The sequence below is a fragment of the Pelodiscus sinensis genome, chromosome 6 (genome assembly GCF_052426305.1).
Source record: "Pelodiscus sinensis isolate ZL-2025 chromosome 6, ASM5242630v1, whole genome shotgun sequence".
Taxonomy (NCBI): domain Eukaryota; kingdom Metazoa; phylum Chordata; order Testudines; family Trionychidae; genus Pelodiscus; species Pelodiscus sinensis.
In genome coordinates this window covers 75112916-75125032 of record NC_143057.1, presented here as the reverse complement: position 1 = coordinate 75125032, position 12117 = coordinate 75112916, and the positions used below count along the sequence as shown (strand labels likewise).

Here is a 12117-nt window from a genome sequence, read left to right as displayed (position 1 = left end):
TCTGTCACCAACAAAGGTTGAAATGGTGGATGGGTACAAGATTCCACTAGGACCAAGGACTCATTTCCATTGAACCCTAACATTTCTCAATAGAGGTATGAATATTAATTGGTTACATATTACTGTACCATTCTCTGTATCCAGCCAATCCCATAAAACAAGATGTAATGTATAAGAGTGTGTGATATCTACAATTGATTTTTGTGTTTATTGCACATTGACTATAAAAGTGTGATGGATTCAGAATGTAGTATATGTATGTATAATATGATAAAAAATACCCTAGAGAATGTATAAAAGAGTGAAAAATAGCAAGTTAAAAAACACCCAATGTTTTGCACAGATATTATAGTGAAAGCTTGATCTGTGTGTAGGCAAATAGGTAAGATCAAACTTGGGCCCTTCATATGGAGCAATAATTAAAGAATGTTTAGTGTTGGGATTCATTGAATAAATGTTTTGACCAGTAGATGTCACTGGAGGGGCCTTGCTTGTTTTGCAAGCTAAACTGTAACTCTCAGTTACATGCTCTCAGTGAAATGATTATATCTAGTTCTGAAGCAGGAGGTGTCCTGAAGGGAGAACAAGCTGCCACAGTGAACTCTGCAAGCCTTGTCTTGTAAACACTCCTAGCCTTACTAATCTGGAGACCAACTGTTTGGTAGTTTGGCATTGAAACTCTAAATTCCTAAAAAGGATCCAGTCCTAAATATTTAGCCAGGAAAGTGACTCTTATAAAGGGAATTAATCTATTTTAAATACAATGATAGTGTTGTCTCCTTTCTAAAAGGATGCTGCATGACCATGTTCCATTTAATAATGTAATTACTCCAATACCAGATTAGTCCAGTATCTTGTCTCTGATAATGACCAGTGTCAGATATGCTTCAAGAAACTCCCACAATGCTAGAATAACATGCCTCTACAATAAATACCTTTTTTACACCATCAGTTAGTGGTTACCTGTTGCCCTGAAGCATGAGGGTTTGTGTACGGTATACTATTATTCTCATTAACCATATAAGTGTGTAATTCTTTTTGAAAGCCATTTATCTCTTTGTCTTAAAGATATCTGTAGCAATAAGTATCACACAATAATTGTGTTGTGCAAAAATAATTTTCAGTTGTCTATTTTACATGTGTTGCCTTTCAAGTTCTTGTTCTTGCATCACTAGAGGGCAATATGTGTGTCTGATTTACCTTCTGTATATCACTCAATATATTGTATGTTTCATTCCAAACTAAACAGTCCCCATCTAAGAGCAGATAAAAATGCAAGAAATAGAAATAAAAATATAGTTGTTCTTTTTCCTGTTTCAAAAGTTTTATCACTAAGGTACTTAAGCACATCTAACTTTAAGTGTCGGAGTAGGCCCACTGACTTTGATAGATCTACTCCTCAACTTAAGAACTTTGCTAATTCAGAGCTAAACTCCACAGCTAGCATTATGGTATTCCTTGCCCCTATCAGACAGCTTTTTATACCTCCCTCAGTCTGTAGTGATCTCTTTCCTGACTGAATTCAGGCATCACTCACCCAGAGTGTTGTACCTTCGTACATTTTCCTTTTCCCTGGGTTATTTGTAAATGTTCAAACTAGAAAGTAATTTCTGGTGTTAATCTGTTCTAGAGTTACCACAAATAATTTCACTGATGTGCAGTGCTGAATAAATCTGAATCTCAAGTCCTGGAAAGCTGGTCATTTTTATGTTTTGTTTACTGCAGTGTTATTGTGCATTAGAGGAAAGCGCCAGTTGTAGATTTAAGCAGAGTGAGTTAAGGATGAATGTTTAACCTGCTTTTTTAGCCATGTTGAAAGTGAACCCTGCTGAAACAGCTGAAATTTTTATTTTACCATCAGTGTGGTAGATTCCACCACTAGAAATTAATCCCCTAAGCAGAATCATCTGGGGACAATATTGAGTGCAACCTTAACCAGGTTTCCATTTATGCATGTGATGTCAGGGAAACTCAGCTGAACATCTTAATCGCTGTTCAGACCGTCGCATCAGGTACTGAAACATAAAAGTGACTTACATTGCAGACAAAGGCACGAACAACTGTAGGTGCAGAGATGTGCCCTCAGTTAAATGAGCCTATAGTCTGTGGGTGCAAAACTGTAGATCTTATCAGAAAATCTACTGTACTTATGTGGGGGAAGAGAAAAGCTGCTATAATAAGAAAAGCAAAGTAGGGTAGGTTTCCCTGTATAACAGAGTATGATGTCATTCTTCCTGTTTCAGTCCTCACTATTTCTTTCTTGGTTTTGTGTTTCAGGTGCAGGCCTCAATATCAGTGATAATGATTCCTACCGTGGCAGCCAAGATGGAGGTAGCATGGCTAACTCCCAGATTGTAGAACTTAGAAGAATACCCATAGCAGACACTCACCTCTAACACCATTGGTATTTTAAAAAAATCAAATCACCATATTTTTATATTTGCGTTTCCCTGCACTAAAACACTACATGCAGCTGTGTGGTAGAATGCTGTGAGCTGTAGTGGATGATTAACAAAGAATGGTAGGTTTTCTTTTTGTATATTGGAAAATAACCTGTACAACTTGGCAGTGACTGAGCATCAACTAGAAGTTGGCCCAGATTTGCATCCTGTAAGTGGATGCATATATTCCATGAAGTGTAGATTTTTTTAATTAACCTGTATGTGTAACACCATTTAATAAACCCAGTAGTGTTTATTTAATATAAACATGTCTGTCATTATTTGGATCTGACCACTGTCCAAATGAAAAATATTTCTGGAAGTTGAGTTGGTGAGATATAATTGAGCACGAGGGGATTTTATTGACACAGCCCCTCCCTGTAACATGCTCTTTGTTTTTTGAGAACTGACAATTATGAACTTCACAGAAACAAGTAAAGACGCAATGCTGGCTCCAGAGATCTTACAATTTAAATTCTGACATGATACAACATGTGAGGGTCAGAAGGCCAATTATAACCACTCAGTTACTCAGTAGATATATGCATATCTTGATGATAGTTCTGTTATACTGTTGTTGGTCTTTCGTCTTTTTTTTTTTTAAACAAAATTACTTCTCACACACCAGCAGAAAATGTGTAGGAGGACTTTCAATGAGTGTAGTTTTCTAATAATCTCTGTATAAAGGATTATATTCTAGCTGGTTTAAGGGTTAAGAATTGCATTACAAGAGAGTCAGATAAGTAATCTAGAGTTAAAAAACAGCACAGAGAAAAGTGATGGTGGTGGGGAGGGGTTTCTAATGAACAAGATACAATGAAAGTGACTGTGAATTCAGAAGGAGATGCTCAATAGTCTTATAAAAATCATTAATTGTGTGTTTCTGCACTTGAAGAGGGATGCCAAGGTAGTTTTCCACAGAACATTTGTTTTTAAAATAGTGTATTGTTGAATACAGTAAATTCTAAATAAGTTCACGCCCATGTCAGGAACTTGCCTGAAGGCTTTAAACTGAAACAGCTTTGAGCAACAAGTTCTCTTATTTAATAAGAGAGTTTATTATGCGACCATTTCTGAGCATTTTAAGTTTATTATGGGACCATTTCTGAGCATTTTAAGTTGAAATGCATTTTATAATTGCATTTTGCATAACTAAGTGACATTAAAGCCCTTGCTAGTCAAACTCTCAGTAAGAGGGTTGTATGGGATCTTTTACTAAAATGTAACCTTTATACTTTGTGTTCCTAAATAAAAAATAAACAAATTAGCTATGATAAGCTTGTCTGGTATATCCTGCTGTTGTTAGCGGGTTATTGTTGACTCGCTTCCATGATAAATCCCATATTTTCATATGCTTAAAACTTTGTGAACTTCTGCTTTCTGAAATTTTGCATGTTTGGTTTAGAAGGAAATTATTTTGGTAAGTGAGAGCACTGTCACTTCCATTATTTTTGGAGACCTGTGTGAATTCAAACTACATACTTTTAGTAAAAAGCTTAAATATGAGAAATAGCCCTGGGTGAGACTGTGGACAGAATGCAGGAGAGGTAATTATAGGGACAGAATATGTGTACCTTGACTATAGCTCTGCAACTGATCAGAAACAATGGAATCTGTTCCATGAATTTCATAACTAAATAGATGTAAAAACAATATCACATACATATTTGGTGGTTCAGTGGCAGGGAGAAGGCGTGTCTCCCCTTTTTTGCTGAAGCCAATTTCTCTTGAGTGTGACTATACAGCCTAGCAAAGAGGAGCCTTTCAGTTGCCATTCCCCCAACCCCTGCCACTGCTGAGGAGGGTGGCAGTGCTCCCCCTTCCCACTGTTCACAATCTGTAGAGGAGACCATCGTTGACCAGATAGGCCCCAATTCAGCAAAGCATTTACAGACACTGAACTGTGTATCTGCAGCAAATCTCTGAAAAACATGCTTAAATTTACACATCTACTTAAGTCACATTGAAGTCAAAACTCATGCCTAAATTTAACACACACTGTTGTTGAATGGGATCCTAAATCCTCTGATGTCTAGGTCTTTTGTCAACTGTTCTTGTGCTCTCCACATGACAAAGCAAGTGCCCATAGGGAACCAAATCCTGGTACTGTGTAAGTCAGCCGCAATACTGCAGATGAGGAGTTTGAGTATCTATGTTTTGGGCCACAATTCACAAAAGTCTCTTTATTTATGACAGAAGTCAATGAGACTTGAACACCATGTTAGGTACAGCAGAGACAGTTTTTAAAATTAGGTGCTTGCAACTTAGACATTCATCAGGCAACTTGCTTGGGGACCAGCCATACTGGATAACATTTATAAAATAGTGAATATACATATTTTTGGATTTATAATTTTGCAGTGTTAGCCGAGGGTACGTCTACACTACAGCGCTAGTTCGAACTAACTTAGTTCGAATTAGTTAATTAAGCTAGTTCGAACTAACGCATCTAGAACTAAAAACTAGTTCGAACTAGCGTTTTGCTAGTTCGAACTAGTAAGTCCACATTGAGTGGACTCTGAACAGGGCTTAATGATGGCCGGAAGCAGTGCCGGCAGGGCATAAAAGGAGGACTTAGAGCATGGAGATGCTGTCTCAGGCTAGCCGAGGGCTGCGCTTAAAGGGTCCCGACCCCCACCCCGGACACACAGTTCTAAGGGGTGCCCCGCTTGCAAAGAAGTTCTGGCTTGGAGTGCCCTGAGTGCCCACACTGGGCACATCACACCACTCGGCCATCAGCCCGGCTGCACTTGCCGCAGGCTGCCATCTGGGGAGAGGGAGTAATTGGGGGGCTGCAGGAGAGCTTCCACCCCCAGAAGCCCGCAGAGCCAGCCCAGTCCTCCCCATCGGGGGCTCGTACCCCATTCCTCCCTCACCTCCTTCCACTTGCCCTTCCCTAGCCCCCCTTCTTATTGATGTACAAAATAAAGATAACGTTTCTTCCAACATTGACTCTGTCTTTATTGAACAAAACTGGGGGAGACTGGGAAAAGGAGGTGGGAGAGGGGAAGAGAAAGGCTGGGAGAGGGGAGGGCAACTAACATGATCAGGGGTTGGGAACAGGTCCCAGATGAAGAGAGGCTACAGAGACTGGGACTGTTCAGCTTAGAAAAGAGGAGACGGAGGGGGGACAGGATAGAGGTCTCTAAAAGCAGGGGTTGGGTGGAGAGGGTGCATTCAGAAAAGTTCTTCCTGAGTTCCCATAAAGAAGGACTAGAGGACACCAAAGGAAAGGAATGGGTAGCAGGCTTGAAACTAGTAAGAGAAAGTTGTTGTTCTTGACAAAGCAAATAGTTAACCTGTGGAACTCCTTGCTGCAGGAGGCTGTGAAGGCTAGAACTAGAACAGAGTTGAAAGGGAAGTGAGATAAAGTGATGGAGGTTGGGTCCATGGAGTCCTATTAGCCAGAGGGTAGGAGTGGTATCCCTGCCCAAAGTTTGTGGAAGGCTGGAGAGGGATGGCACGAGACAAATGGCTTGGTCATTGTCTTCGGTCCATCCCCTCCAGGGTCCCTAGGGTTGGCCGCTGTTGGCAGACAGGCTACTGGGCTAGATGGACCTTTGGTCTGACCCAGTACGGCCATTGTAAGCTCAGGGCTCAGTGTCGGGGGTCTCAGTGGACCCCCTTGATTTTCATGCACACCTGGTCCTGGGTGGCCAGGCTGGCAGCTCTCCTGCCCTAGACGGCCACTTTCCTGTGCCTAGTGCGGAGATCGTGGACGAGGTCCACGATGTCCGCACTAGCCCAGGAAGGTGCCCGCCTCTTGCGGTCCAGGGCAAGCTCCTGGGAGCCGCCAGCCTGGTCCCGGCAAGAGGGGGTGGGCTGGGGGGCATCGGGTGGGTGGCTCTGTGCCGTGCCAGGTGCAGGGTCTGCTAGCTGGGTGCTGGCAGGCTTGCACCTGGCACGGGCACCGTAGCCAGCCCGTGCCCCTTTAAGGGGTCCGGGGCCGGGAGGGGGGCATAGAGTTTCCCTGGTGTTGGCCAGAGTGGCCACCAGGGAAACCTGGGGAGGGCTAGCCTCCCACTAGTTCGAACTAAAGGGCTACACAGCCCTTAGTTCGAACTAGCTAGTTCGAACTAGGCGTTAGTCCTCGTAAAATGAGGTTTACCTAGTTCGAACTAAGCGCTCCGCTAGTTCGATTCAAATTCGAACTAGCGGAGCGCTAGTGTAGCGCATAGGAAAGTTAGTTCGAACTAACGTCCGTTAGTTCGAACTAACTTTCTAGTGTAGACATACCCCTAGAGATGTAGGCACTACCAACAGGGGAAGCTTGTTATTCTGTGTGTGTGTGTGTGTCTCTTTATATGCCATTAAACGCAGTCTTCCATACACCCATATTAAATTGAAACCTACTTTGTGCAATCTGCTTGTCATGATAATATACATGATTTTTGTTGTTGTTGTGGAGGAGAATCGGCAGTTGAAGAAGTTTTGTGTTCTTCCTGGGTCAGTTTATGGTGAGAATTGGCCAATGCAGGCATTTCTCATCTGTCCACTAATGCTTTAATACAGAGAATAGTTCTGGAGAATGATTGCAACAATACTGCATGAGGCTTGCTCAGTTGCAAAGGAGTTAGTATAGTCAGAGATATTTTACTGGCCTGCAGTACGTGCACACAGATGGGAAGCTTATACAGGAAAAATGCTTGTTTGATTTTGACTCACAATCATAAATGCTGACATCTTGTATCACTTTGACATGTTGCCTAATGGGTCTGGTATGAGTTCACTGTAAATGTATCAGTATTTCTGCAAGAAGCTGGTATGGTGAAGCTAGTTGCAGAATTTGGATGTGCAGATACTGAGGAAATGCTCGTAGGGTGCATCGTCACAAGACTGATCTATTTTACTATGACAGACTCAATGATTTGGGAGAAAATGCAAACTGAAGGAATCCTATTTTCTGTTTGCTGAGTGTCTGAGAAACAATGAAGATTAATCTGAAACCACTGAAGCTGCATGCTGCTCTTCTGATCTGTCACACAGCCAGACCCTGATTGGAGCCGCTTTACCGCTAAAGTTTAGATCCTCCCTTCTGTTAGATGTAGAATGACCCCCTGATTATTCCCCTAGGAGCTCGTCCGTGAGGTGTGAAAGGAGAAGAGGAGCTGCACCTGCAGTTTATGCCTAGGTGCACCTTTCCAAGGCAGCCAGAAAAAAAATCTATTTTCATGCTAACTCATGTCAAAGCAACTCATCCTTCCACCAGATTCTGTGTGACTATATTAGCATAGTGTACATAAGCATGTGCAAAGCATGGGTGCTCTTTATGAGTTTATGGTGATTTACATGTTGAATCCAGTGCACAGTAGTAGACCTGATGGGGTATTCACATTTTTTAAAGGATGTTTGAGTTGGCTGGTGCTTCAGAGTCTTGCTGAGAAGACAAGTAAATAAATAAAGCAGTTATTATTGTTTTGCTAACTAGGGCAGAAAATCCTATTAGGAAACTTCTTAGAGGAAGCCATGAATTATTTTGATCTTACCTTAGCTGGTGTAAAATCCAAAGTAATCCACTAACTTCAGTTACTGATCTTGCATAGCAATTTTAAAATGTCCAGAATATGATTTTTAATCTTCAGAGATTGATAACGTAGTTAAATTCCATTCATGCCATACAAACCCTAGATCCCCCTAACATCCAGGGACCAGATTTGTCACTGATTTACATCCCGCAAACCCATAGATTTGCACATTGAAACATGTAGTCTTCAAGGATTATCTCTGGTATTATAAACTATATTCTTAACCAGAAACTTAATATGCTAAAGTTTTACCTCAAAGTGTGTTCTTACTGGTCACATAATGTGAGTATTGGACAATGTAGAGATTTCTCATTGGTCATCCAGTGACTTAATACAAAGCATAGTGTTGCACAATTGAGTCAATTAACAGGGATTATAGTAGAAAAACAGATTCAATTTAGGGCCAAATTCTACCATGTACAAGCACATAGCATCTGTTGATTTAACCATTGTAATCCGTGTTCTGTATGTTTGACTACGGCAGTAAATTCTGCTTTCAATAGCATGTTATAATTTAGAAGCAACTCTGAATCTACACTTACATTACCCATAACAGAATTTGGCCTTATGCTACTTTAAATTAATAATAAGGTGTTGTGTGTGTGCATGCACACATACAAGTTAGCTGTAGACAAAAGTTTAATCTTCTAATCTCAATGTATTTCCCTCTTTATTTGGTTTCACAGTAGGGAACTAAGAGAGTGTGTGTAGGTCATTTCATGGTTGATTTATCATGTGTGTACTAAATATATTGAAGCTACTATGTGCATCATAATGTTCAAACCGTAAATTGTCATTTTCAAATGTTATTGAACTAGCTAAACGAGACTAATTATTGAATACTAGGGAGTAAATATGTATCCCAGCCTCAATGGTAACTTGAAAGCCTCTGGGTATGAAAGCTTTCTAATAAACACATGCATTCACTGTAAACAGAGGCATCTACTTTATGCAAATACACAGCTATTAAATACATTTGACAGGAAACATCATAACTCATTAGCCTCCTGCTGACACACCCACTGGTGAGGCACCTCCATAATCATTGCGTTTACATCTGCAGTGAGTGGAAGGCTGAACACTTTAGAAGCAGGCCTTGGTCTGACTGACAAGGAAAGGTGTTGCTGATGGAATCATTTTGTCAGTTGTTGTTAAAGACCACCTAAGGGCAGGGCCAGCCCGAGCCATTCGTGCGCCCCGGACCCCGGGACTGCGGCGCTGCCCCCAGGAGAGTGGCGCATGCACGGCCCTACCCCCACTCGGTCCGGCAGTGCCGCACAGCACCCCTTATAATGGGGCGCCCTGGGCGGTAGCCCCGTCAGCCCGTAGCTTGGGCCGGCTCTGCCTTAGGAATGTCAGTAGGGACCCAGAAGACAGCAATGCAGTCTGGGAACTGTCAGCACACAGGCTGGGATCGTGTCTCTAACAACTCCCACCCAGACCTGTGGCTGAAAGGTAGCAGCTTAAAAAGGTCTCCCTGAATTTGTTGTGATAGTGTTTGGTGTCAAAAGCGCAAGAGAGGGATTTTCTAGAAGGCGGATGGATTTCAGCACTACATTTTAAGCTTTAAGGACACATAGCCAACCCCTGAAGTGGAAAGTGGTTATCACAGTTCAGAGTATTCAAAAATGCTCCCCAGAAACTCTAACTTCCAAAAGCCAATCCCTTCAATATAATTGCAGTCTCCAAGCAAAACAAACACCAAATGTCGTACTGATGAGAGACAAGTATGTGTTATAATACAGACACACAATCAAAACAATTATGGTATATGTGAATTTTATGTAACACAATCAAATTCAATGCAAATACCATGGCCAAAACACTATGAACATGTTGCTATTGAACTTGATGGGCATTTAGCACAGGTGTCCATGGGAATGGAATTAGGTACTAAATCTAGAGCTAGGAAACTTGTAGTCAGCAGGACTACGCTTTAGTGTAAGGCGAATTATAGTGGTTGAGCTCCACTGTATTCTTCCATCTCGGTCCTCCTTTCCTTCTCTTGTATTCTGGTCTCTCTCTCCCCCACCTCTTTACAGTTATCACTGCTAGAGGGAGTAGGTGCCCCAAAAGATAGGGGGTGACGGTGGCCCTTCCCCCACCTCCTATGTTCTCCAGAGTGGTTTCTCTTAATTAATAGAGGGTCATATATACAGCTACAAAACATGCCTGTATGGCTTTACAGGTACTGAGTGTATGAACAAATACTCGTCACTTTTAATCAAGGTGATGCTTTTTCTGCCCACAATACTTGTTCAATAAGGGTGCATCTACACTGCACCCTTATCTTGAAATCAGTTACGTACTATGAGCTATGCAAATTGCGTAGCTTATTTCGAGTTAATTTTTAAATTGAGCGCTATTCCAAAACGCCCCTTAATCCTCGTGGAATAAGGCTTACAGGAACATTGGAATAGCAAGCCTGTTATATTTTGAAATAACGGGCTTGCTCAAAAGACACGGAATAGCTATTTCAGGATACTTCCGGTATCCCAAAATAGTTCCGCAATGTAGATATAGCCTAAGTGCCCTGTGCCATGATAGCAGCACACTGCCGAGTGCCAACTCCTGACTGATTTACATCTTCTGCAGCGTTATTTATTTCCACGGTGAGGAGGGGGGGGCGGTGGAAGGAGTTTCCATACACACCATGCAAGGACCACACAGAATTTCCCTCCATGCACATAAGGGAGCATGCAAACAGCTCCCTCCTGCATGAGACCCCAAAGGGGAGAGTGAGGAAGGCACAGCCTTGGCTTCAATCCCTCTGAGTTGCAAGAGTGGGTGAGATAGTGAGCTATGCATCACCCAGAGTGCAGAATCAGTGTCTTAGTCTATGTGTGCCTAGCATTTGCAGGAAGAACAATGTATTGTAGGCATATTCCTCATAGGGACTCCCAACAAATGCCATTCTACTATAGACTTATAGAAAAGTAGAGGAATTCGTAAGTCGTGACTAGACTATTTATCAATGAAATATATATTGGAACAAAAACCTTCTCTGGTAATTTACTGCTTTAAATTCATGGAGTAAAACACTGAAACTCATGCCATGGGCTCAAGGTCCAGTTTGGAGGCTGGTGAATAATCATGCAGCTAGATTTTTTGGGTACAACACACAGGGCTTGTCATGAAACACTCCCAGGGCTCTGAACAATCTAAAAACAATTGCTCTTCCCTTAGACTGACCACTGTCAGGACCAGAGATGTGCGTAAATAGGAGCCTAGACCAGCCTTGTAATTAACATAACTACACCCATGGGAGGGGTTTCTTCAAAGAATTAAGCACCCTTCCTTTTAGATTTTTTCAAATCAAACATAAAACCTCTTACCAAATGCTGAAGCCAGGTCAAACAGAATGTCCCACATGTCAGTGGAGCAGCCCAAGCAGGAAAGGCAATGAGAGCAGACATGAAAAAGGTGCAGCACTCTATCTCTTAGCTAAGTTTCCTGTGCTTACAGGGTAAAATGTAACATGAAATTTGTCTCTCTGATATGTAAAAAGATTGCTCACACTCCACCTGCTTCAAGGGGAACTGTAATGACAGCTCAATATGTCATCACATGCTTACAAATGAATTATATGATTTATAAATAGATTTTGCTAGTGCCAAGCTTCCAAAAGGAACAGGAAACCATATGTCACTGCTAGAGTTTACATATAAACTTATGCAACTCTAGAGACCTTAGCTGACTGACCCATAGGTACAGGGGCAGTTCGTGGATGTAGGCAACCTTGGCAGTAGCCTAGGGCACCGTGTTTAACACGGCACCCGATGATGACGTCACGCCATTGAGGGCTATGGAGACGGGGGCGCCGATCACGCATTCCACCTAGGGCACCAGTTGCCGGCAGCTCTCCTTGAGCCACTCCTGCATAGGTATTGCCTGACATGCCATCCCTCCACGCTTCTCCTTCCTCATGCCTGGGATTCCAGCATTGCCCTGACAATCCAAGCACTCAACCTTGTTATGCCCACAATCCCAGCATTCTCTGCTTTGGAGCTGATCAGAGTCCTTTTCTGTTTCAGAAAAGTCCTAAATACTTAGGGCAGTGTTTCCCAAATGGGGTTCCATGGAACCCCGGGGTTCCTCAAAGTGAAAATAAGGGTTCTGCGAGAAAATTCCATTACAATAACATTTTATGA

The 12117-nt window shown here is 42.1% G+C and overlaps 1 protein-coding gene across 1 annotated transcript in view; it reads left to right on the top strand.

Annotated features, from left to right (window-relative positions):
• Positions 1 to 3680, top strand: part of ADGRV1 (adhesion G protein-coupled receptor V1) — a 393877-nt gene extending 390197 nt beyond the window's left edge. Inside the window, exon 91 of the mRNA XM_089779321.1 lies at positions 2278 to 3680. Coding sequence (XP_089635447.1) covers positions 2278 to 2396 — 119 coding nt within the window. The 3' untranslated portion in view covers positions 2397 to 3680. The remainder of the gene's footprint in view (positions 1 to 2277) is intronic.
• Positions 3681 to 12117: the final 8437 nt, after the last annotated feature.